Consider the following 26641-nt stretch of genomic DNA (forward strand, 5'->3'; position numbering starts at 1 on the left):
TGGAGTACACAATTTTCATTTTACAGGATGCTATTCTCCAACTCGTTCTCAGCCCACTGAATTAAACCAGACTAGCAGGCAGGAGGCCTCAGAGTGCAGATGAAGCTAACTAACTCGACCACAGGTACAACTGTAGCGATCGCACCATGCATTTATGAGGTGCGAGTATTGTCTGTAAAAGCTGAACTTGAAACTGCATAGTTTCAAGTCCAAAATAAATCAATTATTCAACCCAGTGAAATCAAAGTCAGATGGAAGCTCAGAATTAATTCCTTATCATAGAAACGTTATGTTAGCTCTGACACAAAACCGATGAGAGAAAGCACAGCAAAATCCTTGACTCGAACAACTGTCAGGAGTCTGAAGCTTTAAGCGAACACATGCTCAATTCAGGGAGGGAAAAAAAAAACATACTAAGACAGCAAAAGGATTTCCTGAAATCCAACGAAGGATGATGGGGCGAGGGGAGATCAGTAACAATGTAATGGCCAGTAATTGGTATCCAGGGATATCACCCCCCGACCAAAACACAAGACACAAAGCCAAACTCATCATAGCGTGTTTGACACTAATCTAACAGGATGTGGAGAGCAGTCGGAGTGCAGTTCAGAGGAAATGCGATCGTCTGAACTGACCCCTGCTTTGATAAGCAGCCCATGCTACTGCCAGGCCTAACTGACAGACACTTTAGTATTTCACATCTGCAGGGGCTTAATGAGAAGGCCCCTCCGCAGCACTGCGCTGCGCACAGCTAAATGCGTCCGTCATCTGACTTCTTCCTACGGACCCAATCACTGCTGTCTCAATTGAGTTTCTGCCAGGGGATCTCCTTTTAACTTTTACATTGAGCCAGACAGTCCCACTGTGGTATACAAGGCATTAAATAAAGGACATTGACTTTTTTTCTTCCCCAGTCGCTGGCGAAGGGAAAAGCACTGAGTGGGGAGTGGATCTGATCCCACGGCAAAGCAGAGAGTACTCTGTGTTTGCCCACTCAATTGTGTACTCCATTAAAAGCAAATTCTCTGGGAGGAAGATTGTTTTCTTTGGGCTTGTGGAAATGGTGAAGGCATAACGGCCTATGGTTAAAAGATGACTGTCAAAGAACAGGAGCACAGAGAGACATTCCAATGCGTAAGCTCTTTATGGACATTCAATATGAGTAAAGATCCCCTTGAAATAAAATATATCATGAAAAATATTTATGAGGCAATGATGTAATGACTTTCTCTCATTGAGGAAATTCCTATACTGAAATGTTGGAAATACCAATTAAGCAGCTGGTTCTAAAATTGATCTGCTTATAATATCACTCAATGAGCAAACAGTCAATAGGATCTTTACAAATGGACAGAGCTCTTCAATTAAACCTGAAAAATTGGCCACATTGTCCCCATACTGAAAACACAGGATTATATACAAACATTCATAAAACATTCTCGGAAATGATTCCATGTGTATGAAGCTGCTTTATAGGGGGAAAAAGAAAGTTATCAATACATTTGTATTGTCCTCAACCTAAAGGACCATCAAAAACCATTGAACATCAAAATCAAAACATCATCAATATCAACATATTGTACATCAAACAACAAAACTCCATCAATGTTCTTCTAAAGAAAACATTGAACATACTTCATTGAACAGATACAGTTTAAGCCTGCTTTGTTTGTTGTTAACACTGAACAGTGACTGTGTCAAGGCACCAGCACTGCACAAGTGCTCCACTAAAACACAGCATGCGCCAACACACTCCTACCACCTAGTGCGGCACCATCACAGAGAAGCCACAACACTACAACTACCACCAGACCACTGTACAGAAAATCATACTCATCAATAAACCACCACACCCAGCAAAAAAACACCCACAAAAAAGCCACAGATAGGAAAACAATGGAGGCACAGAACTGGAAAAAAAACAGAAAAAAAACAAAAATAAATAATAAAAAAATAAAGCACAGCACATGGAGGACGTCACGGACACGGACACAGGTCACAGACGTGAAAGAACAGTGTGGTTTGGCGATCGAACTTACAGGCACGTAAACTGGTTGAGCAATCATGAACAGAGACAGAAGAAAGTGGGAAGGCCCTCTGAAGGCTGTCCATGTTACTATGTACACTGCCTGACATGCACGAGCAGTCGCGCTCAGAGCGCCCGCAATCAAAACAACATGCCAGTTTCATTCGCTTGTAGACGGACATCTTGGCTACAGTCATGTGTTGGATGAGAGGAGAGGAGAAGCAGCAGGTTAATGGCAAGGAAAAAAAAGAGTTCATCAACCAGGGATGTCTGAAGGTAACTTTCTTTTTTTGTTTGTTTTATAAAGGAACAGAAAGTGAAGCCTTAGCTGCAAGCTCTCACAGGCTTGACCCATCTATGGGAGATGAACACGCATCTCCTGCTCAGCCAGCTACAGCACTGGAAACTCCACGTTTCAGGCGAAGTACAGTCAGAACAGTATTTAGGGAGGCCAAATTGATTTGGTTTAGAAGAATTAATTGTAAAGTTTTGGAGATTTCTGATAGATATCTCATTTACGCAGGAAACGGCCATCTCACCAGGGTCAAGCTGTGCCCTAAGGCTGGTTATGTCATAAAAGGTCAAGAGGTCAGATATGACAGTAGGATCAGTGGGGTAAGGGGCAGGGGGGCATTCAGGCAGACAAGGATGGGTGAATGCTTTCAGCAGCAAAAACTTGCTACATCAAATGTATCCTCTATGTCTAAAGGAGAGGATCACGTACCTGTATCCCATCATGCAGCAGCAGGGCCCTGTCAGTGGCATCACACTATACTACAGGTTCTAACAAGAGGCATCAGGCTCTTTTACCGAACCCTAATGCCAACTCACCACACTATGCCCCCTCCTACAGTGATAACTGGACTGAGCAGTAGATTGTGCTAGGATTTCATGAAGAAGTGACAAAATAATAATAATAATAGAAGTGATAAAATGTTGAGCCTTTGATTAAAGGAGCCATATTCTACATTTTTCTTTCTTCAATTTATTTGATTTCTCCTCTGAGGTCCACTAATGACAGTAGTGTGAGTTTATATGCCAGAAACAATCACAATTCATTTTCACTTCATGATTTTCCAACCTCTCTTTATCTCTTAGAAAGAAAATGTTTTTGTTGCTCTGTAGGATGAATGGACGAGTTTAAACTAATATAGGCCGAATGGGGAGACATTTGCAAATGCACTGGTTTTCATGACATCACAAAACAATTAATTCAATACAGGCTGTTTTAGCTTAGGTTCTATATACTGGCCACATAAACTGTCAATGGCACATTTTGAAAGGTACATAATGTTTGCATACTACATCAAACTAAGTGGCACATTTTAATAACATTTGTAATAACATTTACATACTACATCAAAGCAGTTTATTACAAAAGAGCAAAGAAAACCTCACTTTTCTACCATATGGGCCCTTTAAAGAGCCACTCTGCATATTTCAATTCAAGGGTTTCTGTGTGCACATGTGGGAATGTATGTGGGAAAGTGTTCATGAGAGTATGTGTGCGTCTCAGGGGAGTGGTGGTGAGAGGCTACAGCAGCATTTGTGTGCTGTGATCCTGGCTTAAAAATAAATAAATAAACATAAAAAATAAACAGTCCCTGGTACTCATTCTCCTGGTGTCTAAACGGACCATAATCAAGTCTGGCACCCCGGTCTGTAGGGAAAATCCTGCTTTTTTGCCTTCCACATGAAGACATTAGCCTAAATTAAGAGGCCAATTTCAGTAATATGCCAGCGAGAGAATAGGGTACATTAACCTCAGGGACTGTTTTTCCCTCCAAAGAATCATGCATAAGAGCTAAAATCAGGGACCATAAGCATGCAGAGAGAGGAGGCTGCAGTCTCAGCGTTGGAGTGGAGGCTAGTCAACTGTTTGCAGGACAGAAACAGTTCAAGGCGGTGCCCTGTCGTGCAGCAGTGAGGCTGAGACTTCAATGTCATGCTGAAATCTGTCACTTCAGAGATTTGAGGTTGACATTCATCAAAGCATACGTCATGTGGATATGTTAGTCAGAGAGAGACATGGAGGGAGGAGGAGGAGACACAAGACAACATGACGATGTGAGTGACTTAACGCAGCTACACACAGACCCCAACTGAAGCCTCTTAAACATCAGAACCATATTTAGCAAGAATGCTGCCGGCACTTGTCTGGGCACTCCTAATAACAACCTTCCAAACGATGATATAAAAAAAGCAAGGATGCCAAATAACAAACAGATATGATTGGTGAGGTTCTCTACCTGTGATGATTAATGTTGTAACAATACCGTTTGGACCACGCACTCCAAAACAAAGGCAATACAGATCACAATGAAGCCTTTTTCTGAAAAGAAAAGCTTAAGAAATCACATCTAAGTACCTACAAAAATGACTTCACATCACCAAAACACAGGCGGCACATGTCCACGAATAAACATGAAGAAAATGAAGGGGAAAAAAGAGAAAAACAAAACACCACATTCCACTGGGAGACTTATATAAAGAAAAGCAAGTGACAAGTGAGAAAAATCCCTCTATTCACACCAAACTAACCCCTCTGCTGACAGCATTCTTGCTAAACAGGTTTAGGAGGACCTCAGTGCTCAATTTCTACTCCTAATTCAACTACAGCACTATTCCGCCATCTAGAGGCCACTTACTGTACAGCAGCTAGTTCAACCCTAATCTGCCATGACTGCAATAAGCCGAGGTATTCTAATCATTGGCAGTGAGTAAAAAAGGGCCCACGTACGGAGGAGAATTGAAATGCAGAGCTGGATCATTTCAATTCGGGAGAGTAGGGATGAGCGCTGTGTGCTGAAGAGAAGCTGGCTGGGGCCTGGGCAGCGGGGGCCGGAGGGGAGTGTGGAAGCGAAGGGGCCACATTGTTTTGATTGTGTTTTGGAGACAATGCTCGTTAAGTCTAAGAATCTGAAGAACTTCCCACAGAACACTTTCCGCTTTCTGAAAGCACAGCATCTTGCAAAAATTGCCTCTGACAGTGAGGGGGATGGACAGAGATGGATTTTTCCCTTCCTCTGGGCTCTTTTAAGTCCATGAATGGTGTTACGAGTATCAATCTGCTTGACATTTCGGATTGTCACCACATTCATTCCGGGTGTGGTTTTTGTGGAGGAGGTGGGACACCAGGGCTTTGGGATGGACCTAGACTGATGATATATGCTATGCTATAAAGTCCAGTGGACATTGACTTGATTCCATAATTCTATGGTTAACCCTTGGGAAAACTGACCTAGCCATGCTCTGACCACAAATGCGTCCTTTCGTAACGACTGTTGCAAAGTTGAACACATTGAATTTAATGAGAAACTGTAGGACACAACAGAACTTTGTCAAAACATCTAAACTTATTAATGTCATTTGATATTTATTTTGTATGCATGTGACAGGTCACACATTAGCAGAGTAGCAAATTTATGCCATTGTCTGTACCAACATGCCTAAAGAAAAAGTTTGACACAAAGGGTTCTTTGAGCAACACCAAAGAAGAATCACTTTTGGCTCCTTGAAGAACCATGTCTGAAAATTAAATCTGTGAGTGTCAAAAACCTATTAAAGGTTTAAAGAACTTCACATAGTTTAAGAGTGCTATATCAATTTAAAGGGGAAGTCCACCCACACACACACACACACACACACACACATTTTCTAAGCTGCTTATCCTTCTGGGTCACGGGTGGAGCCTATCCCAGCGGTCAATGGGCAGAATGCAGGAAACACCCTAGACAGGTTGCCAGTCCATCGCAGGGCAGACAGACAGCATATACATTGGGGAAGTCCAGTGATTTTTAAAAAATTTCTGCATAATTTAATGGCTGAGATGTAAACAAAGTCATTCAGAGAGGTTTGATGTAATACGTTCTATTGTAGAGAAACTTTCGAATTGCTCACAGTGGTGACAGGAACTAGACATCTGAAGACTTTAATACCTCTAAAAGCCACCTCACAGCAAATCACTATATAAAATCATCATGAATATTTTCCCTGATGCCGTACACATTTTTTTTTTTTGGTTTTGAAAGAAGATTAGACCTAAAACTTAATTTTTAAAATACATTCATGGCAAAGAGGTACATAGATGCCATATGAGGCAAAACAGTACCCAAAGAAAACATATTTGTTTAGATTTACCACTATATTTTTATGATCAACATTACTTATAAACACTTCACTGGTGGTTTTGGATAGTAAATAAAATAGTATGTAATATTTATGTTGCATACATTATGGCCCCTGGTTCCTGTCACCACCACTATAGTTAGTAAATTTCTCTCGAACAGAGCATTTCACATCAAACCACTCTGAATGACTTTGTTTACATCTCAAAGAATAAATTGTGCATACATTTTGAAAAGTCAGAAGATATTTCCTTCTAGAACCTTTACATTATATGGAGGCACTTTCAAAAGGTTCTTCACACTCACATGTTGCATTTGAAAGTTTTTAGGAAAACTTCTTCTATGGTACTGCACAAAGAACCTTCTTTAGCACCTTAATTTTAAAGAGCGTACAATAAAATACTCCCTCCTGGTGACCGAGCATTTTAAACTGGAAACTTAACATTATGTAATGACCCAAACAATGTTGCATGATTTACATATTTTGACAAAACATCAGGCTGACAGGGGTATTTAACAATGTTTGGTAAAGTTTGTCCAACCACACAGCAGTTCATAAATAATACATCTATGGGCAGAGCATGCACAGGTAATTCAGGTTGTGGGTCCACAAGGTGCTCTCTTCTGAGGGCTCGGGGTGGGCTGTGCAGGGTGGTGGGGTTTGGTCAGTCTCTGGGTTGTACTCTACAGTGTTTTTGTTTGGGCTGAGGACAGTGTAGAGATGAGAGGCGTGGGGAGGATGCAGCAGCTAGACTCGTACATGCAACATAGATATAGATATATACTATTAGCGGGGAGAGAGAGAGAGAGAGAGAGAGAGAGAGAGAGGGAGAGAAAGAGAGAAAGAGAGAAAGAGAGAAGGAAAGAAAGAGAGAGACAGACTGCACTCTGGGCCACAGGGAACCCGTTTTTACTCACAATGTATCACTACCAGTGAGAGGTTTAAATAAAGAGGCATATTCCAGGGCAGCAAGGAAGGAAATACATCAGAAAGTCTGTCAACGGTCATAAAAAGGAAAAAAAAAAGAAAAAAAGAAAAGAAGAACACAAACTTCCATTATAGCAATGGAAAAGGTCATCTCTCTTTCACTTAGGCAGATTTAAAACAGCCTCTTTTGAGCTAAAAACATAAGTCAATTATACCGAAAGCTCATAGTGAGGCATGCCAATGAAAGAGAATAAACAAATAAAGTAGCTTTGGTCAGACTGCAGTGCCTGCGGTATCAACCTAATCTTCAGTAACCTTCAGCGGGACATGTATGAATTAAAATTACGGAGATGACTCAAACTAAAAGACTGAAACGCAGGGTGTTTTTAAAAGCCCGCTATTTGGACAGTTTAGAGGCTCCGTCACTAACCTTGCCCTGTTCAGCTGAGTTATTTATCCCGTGGCTAAATGGTCTGGACAAGTGCTTACATATTTCAGGTAATAACAATGCATTATTCTTACTAAGCTTGTCACAGTTATTACATAATCACCTAATCGCAGTTATTTGAGATGAAGATTCCACAGTTGTTAGATTTGATGGTCATTATGTGTTGCAACAAGCAAAATGTAAATTGGGTGTGCTGAGTTGAGGCAAACAAGTGTAAATAAAAGAAAGCAGTATAGGCATACATGTCTAACATCTTTCAACAGTAGCCCAAATAATGTTTATTTGGTAGATGTGTAGCTAATTCTAATATTTCTAGCATGAAATAAACATATATTAGCTTGACTCTACACAAGATTAAATGTTTGACAACTCTTTTAGTGAAGATAGCTAGGAAGCAAGAAGGCTAATCAGTTAAGTTGGCCACTTTAGTCATGTACTTTAATAGTTATAAATTAACAAAAAAGACAATTAAATTGTTAATCATAATTATTTACATGACAATTAATCATAAGCTAAAATTTAATGATTGTAACAGCCCTAATTCTTACAGTCATATTAACAGTTCCTCTGTTCAAACATCACTATCACTTAGTAAAATAAAGCTAGCTAGGTGCACTTGGGTCTTAGGGTTTCATGTGATCATCATTAATAAAGCAGAGGAATTAAACTAATGAAATACCTGCAAAGCTGCACATCAGACTGTATCTAATCTATGCTGCGATAACTGCTGACAATGAGTCTAATAGTCAGCCACCTGAGCTTCTACACTGAGCAACACAAATCTTCATGACTATCTTCTTTCTACTTCAGTGCTTTCCTGTCAGAATGTGTTCTGGCTGGGCTGAGGCGGTGGGAGATGACAGTGGCGAGTCTGAGCAGCGCTAGCACCGGGCTCTCTGGGTAAACAGGGTGGATATGATTAGTAAAATGATTGCGGGGCCAGGAGTGTGTTTGCGGTGTGTGTGACGAGGGTGGGCCGGGGCTTTTTGCCTTTTGTTTTTCCACCTGACTGGTGCCATTATCTCGGCATCTCTCCCACTGATGCTAGCGTGGGCTGACAGCCTCTCTCTTCAGCCTCGCTAATCACGTCATTGCCTCTTCCCGTCTCTATTTCTCTCTGTCTCCTTCTCCCTCTCGCGCCGTCATTAGCATGTTGATGACTAGCTGTCTTCTTTTTTCTGCAGTCGCCCCTTGTCATCACTCATTGACCCTTTCTACCCCCCCTCCAAACTGCCTTCTCTCTTGTTCACTTTCTTAATAACGTGAGTCTCTCCATATTTTCTTCTCTGCCTCTTCTGTGAATCTGGCATCATTCTGAGCAAGCTCCTGATGTAAAGGTCACTCTGACCCTTAGCTTTAGCAGAACCTTTAGCATCAGTATGTTTTGGGTGTCTTTACATTTAACAAGAGGCACTGAGTAAATCCAAAGGCCTTTAACTTTCTAGTCTTTAACAAAGTAAAAACTTTCTGAACAAAAAGTGCAATGAAAAACATGAACATAAAATAACAAGCAAAAGAAATTGATTTCTCTCATAAATAACCAATAAAATAATAACTTTTGATTAAACCAAGAACATAGGCCAGGCCTACATACAATACTAAAAAGTGAAAAACAAAGTAGTGTCACTGATATCCTATGAAGAACATTAGTCAACTCCTGTTGAGAGCCAGTGAAATGCGAGGGGAGTGGGATGGCCTGGTGTACTTACGTCTCTTGCAGCCACATTTTTTGATCCTTTTGGGATCTGTGATGTCATCGTGACAAGCTTTGCAGTAGAAAAACGCTCTGAGAGAGAAACAGCATAAAAATGGCAGTTCTCCGTTAAGCACATACAGAAAACAGTGGCATCATTTGAGAACTTGCATGGGAAAACTGATTAGGGATGCACAATGTATCTACAGTCAATATATCATTTGTCAATAAATGGGAAATTATTATCAGTCTAATTGCTGAAGCAAGTCATGTGATCAGTCATTGGTGTGTTCTGCAATTTGAAATAAGGAAGAAGTGACTAAAATAGTAAGGAAATTAACAAAACTAAAGAAAGAAAAATAATAAATGAATCCACAACAGCCATAATTACAGTCACATTTTTGGCTCACACACTCTCAGACTGATGCTGAGCACTTCAGATCTTTTCAACAACTAACTCACTGAAATAGGCAGCACAGTGAATAAACCCATCACCTCACATATGAAAGACTTGGGGTTGGTTCTATATCCTGCCCAGAGAGTAACACTACTGCTGTTCCAGTAAGAGTCCTCAGGCAAGACTTCTAATGCTAAGTTCACCAACGACTGCACGATTCCAAAAACATGAATACTTACAAAAGCTACCACATCTGATTTAGCTCTGTCATGGCTAATTATAATGAAGTCTTTACAGATAGAGGGACTAAATATTTTTTTTTTCAATGGAAATATCATATCTGTATATATTACAGTGAAAAAAAGGACAATTATTGGTTATCATTGTCGGCCCTCACAAATTCTATATCTGTGCATCCCTAAAACAGATCATTATCATTCAGTGAAAAGTCTCTTTGCTGAAGGACATGAATACCTTTTGACCTCTTTGGCGTCACTGGCAATAAAGAAGCCCAAGGTTCCTTCCTGCATCTTAACATGGTTCCCGGGGTTGATCAAAATACTGTTCAGTCAGAAAGAAGATCACATTTGTTAAAAGAAAGCAAATAAACATTGCACATTCAAATGCTCTAATCAAGAGGAATGGTACACACAATTCTCCGCCCCTCAGAGAATACTAAAGGGCCAAAAGAGCCTCTACACTGTACTGTCGCTTATTCAGTTAGTTTGCCACTAAACTTTTGATCTGCTGGGAGGATGGGGAGCTAATACTTTCGGCACAAAGGAATATGCTGTGGGTGGGCTTATTTCAGCCTTTGGTGTCATATCCAAAAACAAATAAGCAAAATACACAGTAGTACAGCTGGTCAATTTTAATTCTTTTGTAATGGCAGTTTCAGGTTGGTCTGTGGGATGAAATAAAAGAAAGAATTAAAATTGCTTTCATGTGGGTGGTTTTAGTTGGACCATTCTGATTGACAGATCAACTGAAACAGATGGTCAGAAGGTTTGCTTCCAAACAGCCGTGGTTTACCTGTTTTAGTGCTGAGGAGTGGAATGTTAGGGAATGACCAGGCCTTTTAAAGTTAGGGATGCACCCAGAGCCTCAGACTCTATGCTAATGGCATTGGTAAGCCATGGCATGCTCTATAATGGTCTGATCCTGAGATGCATTGCAGAAGATTTGAATAAACAGGCCTGGGCTCATACAGTCAAATTCCAAAGATATGTACATGCCAAAGTATTCTCTCTTGATTGCACAGTGAAATAGATTTAACTTTTGTACAAATTTTATTGTACTTTACTTAAAGTACAACAGTAATATACTATGAGGTTTATCAACATGTACATTTCTCCAAAAGTATGGCCTCCAGGCTTTGAGTCATAGAGCAGCCCATTCCAATCAATCAAAGTCATTCATTACTGAAGGTAAATGCTAGTCAAGACCGTCAACATCTCAGTGTGACCTCCCTTGGTGGTAGGGGACTTTCTGATCGGACAGTCCTGCTAAACGTTTGTGCTTATTTCTAGAAGCACTTCAGGAGTCAATGTAGAAGTTCAGTAGTGATGACAGAGCCACTACTGAGCCACTGTATCATTCCCCGTTAATTAGACAAAGACGGGACGACACAACACAGTCATTAATGCTTGCCTTTGGTTAGGAGTCATCAATGAGTTGAGTAGTGACTGTAACATTGGACAGACATCCGGCCTGGCCAGAGCAGCAAGGCCCCAGAGCCCAGATGAAAGGGAGAAAAGCTGGGGACCGCAGCCCACTAAAGCATTACAGCCACATTAGAGCAAAAAGCTATCCTACAGTTTTACATGTGCATGCGGGTATATGAACGAATATAGATAGAGTGTTGTCAAAAGCTCTTTCCTCTGGGCTCTACAACAATCATTTTATCAAAAATGAAGACTAAAAAGAGGGGGACTTAATCCTTCATAAAGCAATGGTCAACCTTATTAGCAAAGACACAAGCTAGCAGCTAGCAAGCTAGCAAACAAGCTAGCAGCTAGAAATGATTAAAAAATTAGCTTTATATGATTAAATTCCCCCCGATTTATAACAAGCAGCACAATCTGCATGCTGTTCAGAAGATGGCAAAGTAAACGGACTGACTCATTCACCAACATATCCACACACGTTGCTCCCCAAATCTGAGATTTTTCACAATGCTTGGCCAAGCGCTATGCACTCAGTGTGTTCCAATCACTTGGCAACAGAGGCCTATAATCTGATCAAACCTCATATTATGGGAAACAAGGCAAGCATCACACGTGTCACGTGACAAGAGTGTTCAGGCATGCGGTTACCAATAGTGTCACAACCAACGGCACATCTAAAGAGAGAGAGAGCAGGTGCAGCCACCGCACAGCGGCACGTAGATGCAAACTGTTGCAGTAACTTCTGTGCAGTTGGATTGTTGTATAGAACACCAAACTGACAGGAAGTGACCTCACTTCATAAACATCTACTCAGAGACGCACAGGCAATAGGGTACATGATGAGTGACAGGTCCATAAGACGCAAACAGAGACACTCACGCGCACTCACGCACACCTTTCTCTTTTATCTCTTATATCTTACAAACGAACATGGCAAAGGGACTTGCGCAACGCACTCACAGACACACGCGCACCACAACCGACACACGTACCCTAAACACACACATGCACATGTGATAAGGTGTTAGAGTGGCAATGGCAGTTAAAGAAAGATGGCTGTTATGGACAGTGGCCTCATTTAACCAGACTTGGTACATACTATATTATTTACAGTATTTGATGCCACATGAGCTTAAATGTGACCTGACAGGACAAATTCCCAGCTCAGTCAGACACTGATACTGGAGTTAACAACGTTTATAGCGCTGTCTTCATAGATGGTCAAGGTTCCATATGACCATTGACTCTTCAGAGCACTTTCTTCTGTGTGTCATAACATGATCTTGGTTGGAAGAAACTTTATAAACATGAAGTACTGTTCGGAATGGAGAAAAGCGCTCAAAAACAGAAGGAAATAACTTATTAGTTTGAGCAGATATGTGCACAGCTGACGGACACTGAAAAAGAACTTAGGTGGGGAATTAAAAACAAAGAAATATAAGAAGGAAACTCAAAGCAGAATACATGGAGATGATACGTAAACAGTACAGACAAAGAAACAAGTGACGCAAATGATAAATAGCTACTGTTTCTGCCTGCAAAGAAGTTAGTGCATTAAGCACAAGGATCACAATAAGAAAGTAAGAGATTTGGCCAGATTTGAGAAGGGGGTTGGTACAATATCCTTAAGTTTTATCCGACAGATGGAGGATCTAAAGTCTGGAGGGGTAAGATAATGAAGAGGGCATACCGCTTTCTGCTTCTGCAAACAACAAGAAAACATTACAAATCACACATTTATTACATGATGCCATGGACTTAAAACAAAAGGAGGTTATGTTTAAAGTGTCAATCCTATTTGTGCCATAACTGATCTTGCTTTAAAAGTAAGATTACAGTAGAGGGCAAAACAGTTACTATTCAGTTACCTTTTAAAGAAAAAATGTGTTGCTGGGCAAAAAAAACAACAACAAAGCAAAAAAAGCAATTGTCTGTATTACCTATGGCGCAAAGAATAAAAATTAATCCACCAGAGTACGCACACTTTGTCTTCAATAACACGATAAAGACTGTGCTGTGCCCTCTATAGACATTAAGATGAGTAATCCAGACACTTAACACTCTTGTGGTCACAAATGTACACCAGCTGTATTAAGATGATTGGCCGATTAAATAAAAGTCCTCTGCTTTCACTTCAGATGAAACACAGTATATGTTGGCACAACAATACTGGAAGAGAGTGGCTTTCGAAACAGAGAGTATAGGCATGTATCTACTCCTTCTAGTCATGTATCTAGACATTTTTAGGCAGGCAAAATTGAACTGAAAAACCCAAAAAAAACAAAAACAAAAAAAAAAACTTTACGATATCAACTTAAAACAAATATTATTCTACACCCTGAAAACATGTGGTCATCATTTAATTGTGTAAGTACATGATAAAATAGCTAATTTACGTGATATTTAGGTGTAATTTAGATTTATCCAAACAAAATGACTATGCCCGAAACCAAAACTTTGAATTCTACTGTTCAGACCACACACCATGAGTGATCAAGGCCAAATGGAACTTTTTATATTAAATTTTTATGTCTTTGAGGTTTTTTGGGTCATTTTTAGGCCAGTTGGGTTTTACGGCACACTCATTAGTTGTTATGAACATCAAATGCATTAGTAAGAAGTTATACAAAAACATCTGAAGACAGGTTGAGGATGTGGGAGGGGTGGTGGGATTTGGCAAGTTGAGGTTACTGAGACAGAGTACTTCATGTTATTAGTTCTCATGGTTCACTTAACAAAATGTAACAAGAGTGCTATTGATGGGAGGCTTATTACTGCGAGAGTAAAGCCTTCATCAATACTTCACAGTGAGTTTGAGCAGATGTCATGGCTCTATCGCGTCACATTGACTCATACATACAGTCATCGTCATCTATTTTATAGTGAGGGTTGCAATCAGGGAAACAACCTCCAATGATCTAAACAATTCTCCAGTATTTCTATGGGCTGTAACATGCTCCTACTACTGCAATGAGATGCATCTAAAGTCCAGTTCCCAACCAAATCACAAATTATAGAGAAATAAAAAGCTGAGTGAGCTTTTTGTAATGTTTAACTTTGTTTTCCCTAAGTGGTCCAATTTTTTGATCAATTTTTTTTTGTAATGAAAATCGTGATGAAAGTACATATAATTGTAATTGTGGTTGTGGAGTAGAAGTTGGGGTGTGCTGGTGTGGGACTGTGAGGAGGACCAGAGAGGGACCCAACTGCTTTGCCCCTCTTTGGTCAGGTAAATCTGCTGTGATGAAAGAAGAAGACCAAAGGGGGACAAACCTGCTTTCCCTCTGCTCTGACTTGTACTCAATAGCGATCAGCAACAATTTGAGCTTCACATAACACAGCCTGAAAGCAAGAGAGATAAAAAAGATCAGTGTTGCATCAGGTGCAGCCACAGATGTTCTAATACCTAAACATAATTTTTACCACTATACAGTAAAACTACTGTACTTTAGCTAATAGCTTTAACATTAAAAAACATAATTGTGATTTAAAACAATGGTACAATAGGTAAAGAACAGCACTAAATAGCAAATTTAACACTCAAAAATATGAAGAAGTACAGAGTATACCAGATATAGACTGTAACATTATGAATATAATTACTATAAACTATTGTTTAATGTTTAGTGAAACTGTGCACTTTTAAATAATAATCAAAATGCTGAAATGTAAATCTGAGATTTAAGAAAACTGTCTTACTTACTCACAAACTGCAGGAAAGGAAAGCCCAACAAAGGCACTGGACAAGTACTCAGTGTACATTTCATTGGCCACGCCCTCCAGATAATACTTCTGCCACGTGTCTTCTTCAATCTGTACAGAAAAGAAAGATGAGTAACAGAGTTTAATGAAATCAGTGACATGAGTATGGCTTCACACATCCATACTCTATATCAGATCTAGAAGTGAAATGAGAAGTAAACTGAAGAAAAGCCATGTGGAAAAATGAAAATGAAAATTGGCCCAAAAAAGTACAAATTACAAATAACAAGTAACAAAATCATTGAAAACAATAATCAGTGCAATTAAAAAGAACTGAAACGGTATATCAATACAAAAGGAATTTTATTTTCAAAGTACATAAGCCATAGGCCTTATGCTTCATGCAATATTAACTAGATGAAATCACCTTCAGGCCCATTAAAATTACTACATTCTGTATATCAGCAGCTACAGGTCTGAGCACTGTGCTGGAACATTGGGTTGTTAACATCAGTCGGTGGGTATTTATCTGTATACTGGGTGGAACACAAAGGAAACCCAATCTATTTTATATATAGTACCCCCATTACAGAGGACAGTAAGTAGGAGCACAACTAACCCTTTATCTCATATAAAATCTTAAATAAACAATAAAATTAATCTAAATCGACTACACCTTGTCTGAAAATCTCAGAGAATAATCTGAGAATCAAAGACATAACCAGATGCTGGGTCTCGTCTCTGGTAATTCTCTGTCAAGTCTGCAATACATCATCTTCAGTCCCTGTTTGTCTCAGAGGACAGCAGTCTTGTCTTCCAAAAAGAAATGCATTTGGTTCAGGTCAGGTTTGTGAATTTTTACATGCTTTTTGGGTTAATGCAACCTTGCCTTTCTTTTCTTAAAGCTTACCAGTGGGTTACATCTTGTGATAAACACTCTAAAGTCATGATGGCGTATCCTTCTTTTGATGCTAGTCATCATCCTTGAATTAAATCAGACATTTAGCATTCAGCTTCATAGTTCTTGTCTAATTTCATCTCCAGAGTGCTGAAGAGCGGAACCAAAACAACAAAAAAGCACAGGGTCCAGCAGGAAGCTGAAAGAACGCTGCATACAGTATTTGTCTGTATGGGTGTTGAGGTCTGGCTTCTTCATCACACCCTCATTACACATGTGTGAGGAGCAGGGCAGGGCGAGCTTTGATAAGCAGCAGTGCCATTAGGCAAACCCTCAGCCATTACTCTGCCATCACCGAGCCAGCATCTGTTTGACAGCCAGGCTGAGCAAGGCTTTCAAAGCCGGGCTTAACTCCTAAAGAGAGCTCCCCCTGTCTCGGCTGGGCTGAGAGCCGCTCGCTTTTTCGGGGCGAGCGTCTTTAAGGACTGTGCTAATAGGAGGGCTCTTGTCATCCTGCCCTGAAGAGATGGCAGCCATTTACTTAGGGCTTCCTAAATTACCTCACACATTTTTGTCAGGCCTGTCAGGCTGGATGTAAATGCTACAGGCATGAGCTTTTCCAGCAACGGAACAATTATTATTTCCTCGAGTTCCTCCAGAGAGCAGGAGGAACACTGTCTGATCGTCAGCGCGAAAAATTCGTCTGTTTACTGCACTTAAAAAGCATGAGGTCTGACAAAAGCTTAACGTTTAAGCTAAGTTATTGCTTCTTAGTTGGTTAATGGCCTTTCCAAAGGTCTATTCTACATGTAATACATGTGCTATCGCCAACACAGTAATACTTTTCTGTATGAGTGTATATGAGCAAGCGTGTGTGTGTGTGTCTCATTAACACCTCTCTATGCCCTTCTGGTTTGTCTCCCAAGTGCCCACTCAAATCAGCCCCGATTCCAGGCAGCAGAGCAGTCTATTCCAGCCCTTCTGCTTGAGTGAATCGGATGAGACAGATTGGTGATGCACTCTCACACATTGTCCTGTTGGGCTTTCGCTGAAGAGTGTAATGTGCCACTGCTGACCTATTTTTCCTAATTGCCTCCTTAATTAACGCAATGTGTTTAGTCGAACGACAAAGGCTGTGGAAACTGACTTCTCAAAGAACACTGTTCCCTCAAACGAACCAAACAAAGAATGCACACAGGATGACTTCGGCTGCACCACAACTTTAGGAACTTTCCTTACTGTGTTTTTGCCAATTAAAATGAAAGGATGACATTTTATGATTAAAGGACATTTTATTTACTTTCGATTCCAGCAAAATGTTTTGTTGTAGCCTGCATTTTCACTTTTACTTGTAATAATTCTTTTCTGGCAGCAAGAGAGCCTTGGCTTTGCATTGCAAAACGCAAATAACATAATCTTCTGTCACTCCAAATAATATATGCCTCTGTTACTCCATCATCACAACAAAGGGATTTTTTTTTAAATATAACGTTTGGTCTTTGTTTCTGTTTAAAATTACAGAGTCCACTTGCAACATGATCCAGGCACGTAGTTGCAAACATGGTCACAACGGCATTGGGGACAAGCTGCCTCGCAGGCTGTGGTTTTCTGCTAGTTGTGATTATCTACTACTCTGACAAATGCAACAAAAATCCTTCTCTTTCACACTAATGGAAATAATAAGAGTGTCTAAATGCCTTTCTCCATGTTCAGTGCTGCAGTTATACGCAAAACTCTGGGTACTCCTATTCAAATGACCTATTTTGCTGCTTTCAGAAGTAAAAAGAAGCAACACCATCTCTGCAGCACACTATTCAAAAAATAGTCAATAAAGACAACGAAATGCCCAGCCCAGCACTACCCCAACACTAAGCCAGTGAGGGGTTGACAAATGCACACACAAAGCCCACCAACACAATTTAACAACCCAAATGCAATACATTTACACACACAACAAAAACAACTTCAACGAATGTCCTTCTACCAGGAGCGTTGTGCCTCTTGAGAGACTCTTTGCATGGCAACACCCCATAAGCTCCCCACTGCACCTTTTATTTCTATAAGCACACTTTTGGTCATTGCGGCCAAAGAGCTCCATTTTTAACTTCACTAGTCCACAGCACTTTCCAAAATGCCTCTAGCGTATATAGATGCTGTTTTGAATACTTGTGAATGAGGTCACAGTTAAGCAATGCTGCACAGTAGAACGGTGTATCATTACTCCTGTGTCAACTAAACCTTCCTGTAGGTCCTTTGCTGTCACATGGGTGTTTTGCTTTGCATTTCTGGCATATGGGCAGTTCTATCTGAAAGTCTTTTTGGTTTTGCAGCTCTTCCCTTGAATTTTACAGTTCCCCTTAACTGCCACTTCTTAATGGCATTTTGGACAGCAGAAACTGGAAGCAGGAGGCACTTTGCTATCTTTTTATGGCCTTCCCCAGCTTTGTAGAAATTAGTTAGCTTTATTTATAGATCATCATCCAGCTTCTTAGAGGAGCCCTTGGTTGTTGAGTGTTAGCACATGGCTTGAAAAGTCAAAAGATTTATTACGCTTTAGAATTGTCATCAGCTGACAAGTCCTAATTAAGACTCTTGACCAACCTAGCCAGTTCTAATGAGTCAATTGATGTATAATGACTTAAATACATTTTAAGACTTTACAAATAGAATCGTGTCCATTTCTTAATGTAATTAAATATAAAGTAACTGTGCATTAACATTTGTGGAAAATTGTAATTTTTAAAAAATTGTAATGTAATGTAATTTGGCCAGAGGTACCCAAGCTTTTGCATATAACTGTATAACCCTACACTCACTGTTCATATAATTTTCTCTGGCAAGAACGAAACAGTGAATATATAACACCAGACAGTTTTAAAAAGCACATTATGGTTTAATTTCAAATAAACTGCCACTGAACAACAACAGTAGCCTATTTTTAGTGTTCAAAACACACCAGGAACAGTAGATGTGCTGATGCTGACCTCTTCTTTTCCACTCTCAATGACTTGCCTGACAGATTTAGAGAAGCACTTTGATGGGCAGGAAGCACTACGGCAGGCTGTTTGAAATTGTGCCCGTATGTTTGAGCGAGAAGTCTTTTTCGTTAAGAGCTGGAAGTGCGTGTGTGTGTGTTGTAGTCTGGCATGGGTGGTCTTGATCCTGTCTCCAGTGTTTTTATGAGCGGAGTGATGTACCCTGCAGATGTTTCCACACATACCACACTTTAACAGTCACTATAGAGTTATTCCTCATTTCTCTATGACATGAGAATGTTTCTCTCAAAGAGAAAAGCTCCACCTTAATGTTAAGAGCTTGCACTGAGTCCAGAAATCAAAGCCAACGTTACGGCCCCTCCTGGAATAGGAAATAAATTTCACGATCTCTGTGCAGCTCCACAGTACGACTCCTCTTCATCTGAATCCATCCTCACCTGACACTGACCCCAAAAGTCTGAAGGGTATCCTTAGGTTTAGACTCCTTTTTTTAATAAAGTCTTTTTAAGATCTTTTTAATACCAGCAGTAATGCAGTTTAAAACCATTAGTGCAACAGAATTAACACAGTCAGTTCAGTAAAGGTGCATAGTAGCCTACTGGCAGTTACAGATGAAGCAGTATATTTTTAGTGTAATAAATTGTGGATTAATATATTAGACACAGCACATTCTGTGGCATAACATTTTTACACATTTAAAGACCTCGGAAGGGAAAACACAAAAATGTAAAGGCCCATATGCCCATTTTTGTATTTAATTTTTTTCCCCCGAGCTCCACTTATGACATATGTGTGGCTTTAAGTTACAAAAACAGCCACAATCCAGTTTTACATGAACATTTAGTTAAGCTTTCTTTTATTTGTCTGCCTTGAAGACTGATATATGAAAATGTGCTCTATTCTGATTGGCTGCCTTGCATCGTGCCTTGTTCAAAAAGCAGTCTGGGCTGCTCCTTGTAACTTCCACATGAATGGGCAGGGCTAAACTGTTGTAGGCTAAATATGGAGATATACAGTTGAATGCAAAAGTTTGGGCACCTCTGGTCAAATTGTTTGTGTTGATTTTCTAGGTGCAAATAAGTTATAATAACACATCCACACATTTTAGTACACAATTACTGTTTATTTGCTGAATTTAACATACTTTTTGAATTTAACAAAATTTATGGCACCTTTAATACATTTTGTATTATTTTTTCCAATATGTTACATCCAGTAACTAAATTTGCACTGAAAAATGTAGAGAAAATTGTCATATTTCAGTTTGTTTGTTGTATTTTTATCTAAAAATCATCAAAATGTAATTTATCCGTAAGTGTTCAAACTTTAGCACACGACTGTATCCAAACGCACTTAAATTAATTCAAAATTTGTTTTGGCAGCTTAGTTTCCATATACATTTTGAAACTTTAACAACATTTACATCCGATATCAATGTCAAAACAAACAAAAAAAAGTGAAGAAAATTCTGGTAATCATGCTAAGAGCCCTTTAAGACTTTTTATGGCCTTATATGTATTCAATTAAATTTAGGACATTTTAAGGACCTGTGGATACCCTAGAACACTCATTCATCCCCAAACCCTCACCCATTCATTTCAAAATCCACAAATCCGCAGCCAAGCCGGAGACAGGCTGGTGTGATTCAGTTCCCTGTCATAGACAGCACTGCACTATTTTGATCAGATGTTTTCTCATCCATTAGGATGCATCCTGTGACAGAGCTGTGTGTGTATGCGTGTGTGTGTGTATGCGCCACTCAGGCAGTCTGGCTCAGTTGGACTATAAATACAGACTGCTTTGGGGCGCTGCTCGTTGACTATGGAACAGACACATGGTTCACATTTCCCCGCTATATCAGCACGCAGGGGGACGGTAAATTCAGCACGAGAAAAACCACTAATTTACATTCGCGCCTCCGCAGAGCCATTGACTCATATAAATTACCTCATAATGGTGACAGCATTGCTGTGTTGCTGTCCTGAGCGGGTCCCAAATGAGACGCCAGGGCTCAGGAGATGATTTACATCGCAGCATAATGACCCCAGTGATTGAGCAGCAGTGGGAATGGACTGGGAGGCTGATTCTACTATCTCAGGCTGAGGAAGGATGGCTGCGAGTTTTTTCATTCTGTCTTTCTTTCGTTCTTTCTTTCTTTTATCAGAGCCAAAGGACAGAGCTGACAGTACCTTGATGAATGACCTCATGGAGAAGAGATTGGCCAGCATGGTGGACAGGCCCTGTGCCAGGCAGCTCTGGGCAATGAAGCCTGCCTTCAGCTCAGCCAGGCAGATCGCATCATCACCCTCCTTCCAGTTCCAGCTGGGAATGTTTAGCAGATGGGCCTAAACACACAGGGGACAGGACAAGACGAATTCAAGATGGTTTCCTTCTGCAATGCCTTATAATCTTTTTACTTTTTAGAAATGTTCATTATCATTAACATTACAGTTACATTCACTTCAGAAGAAGAATATTTTTGTCCAGATGACTGAGATACACTGATAAGTTCTAATGTCATGGAAAATGTGGTTCAATCATATCTGTAAACAGTTTTGGGGGTAACGCAGTAAAACATAACATGTTACAGTAATGCGATTACTTGTTCCTGCAATCATGCAGTGTAACGCATTACAGGTTAAATTCTTGTAATCACATTACAGTTACTGACTGGCTACTTGTGTTACTCATTTCTAACAGAGCAATATTAATTACCTTTGATGCATTAAAAATACAAATTTCCTCTTATCAGTGCCTGTTCATATACAGTCATATGCAAAAGTTCAGACAACTCTGATCAAATGACGTTTTGTCGATTTTCTAAGTGAAAATACATCTACAGAAAACACACTTCTGCACATTTTAATACACAACTACTGTTTATTATTAAACATATCAGGAAAAAAAATAAAACACACAATGTGGCCTGTGCAAATGTTATGGCCCACAATTTATGTTGTAGTTTTGTCCATTGTGTTAAACTAATAATTATTAATTAAGAATTAACTAATAAAGTAAATAACAGGTAAAATCTTTAAGTATGTTCTCTGTAGAGGGTGTTATGAGGTTGTCAGGAACTTATTTAGACTTAGAAAATTAACAAAACCTATAATTTGACCAGTGAAGTTTAAACCTTTGCATATGACTGTATGTAATTTGCTATGTGCAACATCTGATTGCTTGACTTGGATTGTGAATATGAACAGTGTGGGAAGTGCCATAAACTTTGAGAATAACCTGTTGAAGCATCTAATATGAAACTGAAGCATAAAGAAGAAGCAAAAACCCAAATCTCAACTAAACAGGCCGGACTACATTTTCACTCATGAATATGCTATATATTTTATTCTTAATGAGTTTATTTTAAGGCAGCTGTTTTTGGACTGTTTTCTTGGTTTTCAAACAGCATCATCCACATTGTTTGCTGTTTCTTTCTAAATAACGCACTGAAATGATTCTTGCAGAAGTAAATTAATGAATAATGAGAATACTTTTTTGAGTAAACAGTAAAATAATCCCATTAATTGAAGTTATTAATAATTTGTAAGGCCTTATCTTTTGAGTAACCATCCAAAAACCATCTGTAAATGTAACCATGGCGCAACGCGCAAAAAACATTCATGTAATTACACAATTTTAACACAAAGTCAGAAACAATAGTGAAACTGCAAAGTTACCTTGTTGTGGTACTGCAACATTTGAGTGATTATTCTTATCTTTGGATGGTAATTCTTAATGGATATGACTCTGTAAAAAAAAGAAACACATAGATAAGTTACAGCTCCAAGCTAAACCTAATTAATCTTTCGTTTTGACAGCCGAGCCTGTGAAAAGTGAGGTGAAAGCTGGACTTGGGACATTCCTTTTGAACTCCACTTTGTTTCTCTCTCTCCAGGCTCGTAAAAAAGGAGGTGAGGAATTTATTTGCATATGAAGCTGCTTTATGCAACATTAGGTCTTTATAGGAGGAGGGTGTTGAAGAGCACTCACATTCCAGCCTAAAAAAAATATATATTTGCTTTTCCTAGCCTGTCAGGGCTGGATGGAAAACCTGCACACGGTCTGAATGAAGTGAAAAATGGGTACCCTCACTGCCTCTGCCCTCCCAGAGTGGTTTTGACCAACTTGGAGAGGAGGAAATTCCTCTGAGGGCTTTTTATCTGGGTCCAGATTAAACATGTGAGGTTGTAGGCATTTAGCAGAGCTCGATACAGGCCTTTCTGAGTATTTCATTCACACCTCCCTTTCACTGCAGAGGGGCCTGACAGACCTCAACAGTCCAAACATCAATGATACTCTCCCATAGGCATGAGGTACCCACATTCGAAAACAAAGAGACTGCTTGTTTGAATCAGCATAAACAGAAGCATACAAAAAGGGAAAAGATTAACGGTGGATAGTTTGTTTAAGACTCAAACAAGGTAGAAAAAAAAACTGACCTCATTATATTGGAGGCATCTTCAGCATCAGGGTCGGCACAGTATTTGTTTGCAAGAATCAAGCACGCGTCTGCTGACTCAATCTACATTTTTCAGCAATGAAATAACATGAAGGGCAAGAGTAATTAGCAAACAAATATGGACATTTATTAACGAATTATGTCTCCACAGATAAAAGAGTGCATATATATATACATATATATATATATATATATATATATATATATATATATATATATATATATATATACATTGTCTGTAGACTGCATGTTTACAAGGCAAAGAAAGTCTAATAAAAGAAGTTGAAGAGTGTTCAAAAATATAACAGGAGTGTGGAAATATTTTATGTTGCTTTATGTTGAGGAAACAAAGTATATTTGTCTGTTTAAAATGATTAACCATTTACAAATGACCATTTTGCACAAAAGCTCCACAGGAACCCATTCATTTTGGACTCTCTCTGGAGTGCCCCCTAGCGTTTGACTAACTTGGAAAACATTATTGTGGTAGATCTCCTCACTAGAAACTTTTGCTTTTTTATGTACAATCATACGAGGAAGTTACCTTGACCCTAGCCAGATCATGAGGGTTAAGAACAGATCCTTGGTAGAATTCCACCTGAGTGAAGTGACGTTTGAACAAGGCTTCCAGCTCAAGATTAGGGGAAATACTGAAGAAAAGAGAGACAAATACAGACAGAGAGAGTGATATTTGGAGACTGATGTTCTGTTTTTGTCAAAATTATATAAAAACCTGTCCAAAGATCAGATACTTCCTGATGAGCTGATACCTTATTTTCAAGGTCTAGTGCAATTACACTTTCTAGCCTGATTATGAAGTTTCCTTTGTGTTGTTTAACAAGAACTAAAAGAACTCAAATGTACTTACTTATGGAGAAAAACAATTTCTACATTGACATCATCCCTGTCCTTGTGTAGGAAGTCTTTAAGGAAGTTGGAAACACTTTCGAGCGTGATATGACCACAGACCACAATATGCCTGCAAAGGGGAAAATACAGCTTAACAGCACAAAACGAGACAAAACAAAGCTTGGCATGTTGCTAAAAGAGAATACAGTCAAAATAAATCTAAAAATTAATTTAGACAACAATATAGGTCTACAGTTTTAAGATGTCTACAATCTTTTTCTTGTGTTGCCAAACACTCTTTCATATCTGTAAACATGGTCTAGCACAGCATGAAAACATTACATTACACTTTGATCTTGCCTAGATAATCTTCAGTTCAATTATATGCATCACTATTTGATTTGTCAGATGTTCTTGGAGTGTAATGTATCTCTAAAGCCAAACCACCCTCTTGTGAGAATGCATGTTGACAGAGACCTGTACATCAATGCAAACTGACTTGCTAAAAAGTCTCTAAAGTGTTCTCTGGTCTGTGGCTGCCGAGAATTCTAACCATGACTTCAGGCTTTCTGGCGTCTCCCTGGACACATGCTGCATTTCAATGTAAGGATATGTCAGATGCAAGAGAAACTTGATTTCAGAGCTAAACTGGATTGGGACCGAGGTCGTGGCCTTCTGGGGCTTGTTTGCCCACTGTTTCCACACTCAGCTCTCGTTTGACATACTGAAAGCGTTTGAGCTCTACAGCAAATTACCAGAGACTTTCCTGTATTTGACTCAAAGTCAGTTAAAGCAGACACCTCTCACCGCCAGGCCTCCACCTACATTACCACTGAAACGTTTGGAAATATTGTTCCAAAAACATTTTGGTGAATGTACATATAATGCTAATGATAATATTGCTAGATGACTCCATAATAATTGAGAAATCTGTACAGCATCTACAATTTTAAAATTAATATCCAATATGATTCATATTCGAAAAGTGGTGACATTAATGATACAATATTCATAGTAATTTTGTGACAATTACTATAAAGCGATTACAGTTGATCATTTAATACCATTTCCTTCCTTCCTAATCATATTATAATTTCTTGTTGTTTCCAAAATACTGTGTGTCTATTTTTTTTACATTTCAATCTACACTGTCCTATTATTTAACTCTAAATATGACAACTGATTCCAATCTTTGAACGGTAGCACATAGTTCATGGTGTCTCTATAATAAATTCTAAAATGCACTGATCAAATCATGACTGATCAAAATGCTGCTCTAAAATCCACTGCTTACTCAGCATTTTCAGAACAAACATAGGCCAAATCTGATCATGCTGCTCTAAAAGATTTAAATGTACTGTTTCAATTCTGAAGAAATGGTGGTTACTTCTGATGTGGTGTAGAGTTGCTTCTCAGACGCAAACGTCTAAGAGCAGACATAAAACTGAGTGAGCACTCTTATGGCTCTCTGAAAAACCTACAGGAAAATCAGAGAACAATAACAGTGTTTCATTTGTTAACCAAATTTCCATGCATGAGGTCTGCAGGCCAGCTCAAATCCCTTACTGGATCTCTTTATTGTTGCTGCGGTCAAAGCCTGAAGAGCTACAAGCACACTCAGTCATCAGCCTAAACCTGTCCTACAGAGCTCACCCTCTAGTGAAGACTCAAAGTTACATTTAGACAAAGAACACACACATACGTCCAGTTCTAACTGCAACTGTGTGTGTTTATTCTCAGGTGTGAGTAAGTCTTTGTGATTTTTTTTTTTTTCATGTGAAAGCGTCTGTTTACGCTCAGAAAGCTGAGCGATGCCAAACAGCAGGAGAATCTGGCTAGAGGGGAGTGGACAAATGTGCTTTTATTGCAGCAGTGTCTGGATGCTATTGAACATAATGATCTTCACAGATCTTGCCTCAATCCCTCTAAGTATTTTAATGAGCAGTGGTAATTGCATGCTTGGCTGTCCTGAGATGAGAGGACTCTGCTGGGTTGATGGCTTTAGGAGGAGTCAGCCGTGTCTGGCAGAGGAACGGTTTGATGAGGTTCATGTTATTCATGTCTTCCCATTCCAAAACACCCTCTGCAAGAGGTTCAACTAAATCTGAAGGATTTGTGTAACAACGATATCCCTTTTTTTTTTACTATTTAACAGCACTAAAGAGTCTCTGAGCTCATGTCAGACATCCTGTCTCCAGGTTTGGATGAGCTATCATTAGTGTGTGACTGTGCTACTGATTGTATTTCACCACCATGGATACTCGCTCTCAATGCTTTTGGTATTGACAGCGAAAGTAATACAGCAATGTGGGAGAGCATTAGCTAAGCCTGATGTCATTAAAGGCTGCCAAAGGCCTCTTCTCTTTTTCTCTGCAAGATCTACAGTAGCATCAAGAGGGTGGTGTGTGCTCCCACTGCACAAGAGCAATGGAATTTTCTTCTATGTTGTCC

The 26641-nt window shown here is 39.4% G+C and overlaps 1 protein-coding gene across 5 annotated transcripts in view; it reads right to left on the bottom strand.

The window, feature by feature from the left end:
* kcnma1a (potassium large conductance calcium-activated channel, subfamily M, alpha member 1a) overlaps window positions 1–26641 on the bottom strand; it is a 225451-nt gene that overhangs the window by 41715 nt on the left and 157095 nt on the right. For all 5 annotated transcript variants that reach the window (XM_036574028.1, XM_036574033.1, XM_036574032.1 and 2 more), the window contains exons 10-18: window positions 24210–24320; window positions 23886–23991; window positions 23322–23404; window positions 22560–22629; window positions 21072–21227; window positions 14990–15099; window positions 14560–14628; window positions 10094–10180; window positions 9239–9315 (exon numbers count right to left, since the gene is read on the bottom strand). In XM_036574028.1, coding sequence (XP_036429921.1) covers window positions 9239–9315; window positions 10094–10180; window positions 14560–14628; window positions 14990–15099; window positions 21072–21227; window positions 22560–22629; window positions 23322–23404; window positions 23886–23991; window positions 24210–24320 — 869 coding nt within the window. The remainder of the gene's footprint in view (window positions 1–9238; window positions 9316–10093; window positions 10181–14559; window positions 14629–14989; window positions 15100–21071; window positions 21228–22559; window positions 22630–23321; window positions 23405–23885; window positions 23992–24209; window positions 24321–26641) is intronic.

The sequence above is a fragment of the Colossoma macropomum genome, unplaced genomic scaffold (assembly GCF_904425465.1).
Source record: "Colossoma macropomum unplaced genomic scaffold, Colossoma_macropomum, whole genome shotgun sequence".
In the NCBI taxonomy this organism is placed as follows: Eukaryota; Metazoa; Chordata; class Actinopteri; order Characiformes; family Serrasalmidae; genus Colossoma; species Colossoma macropomum.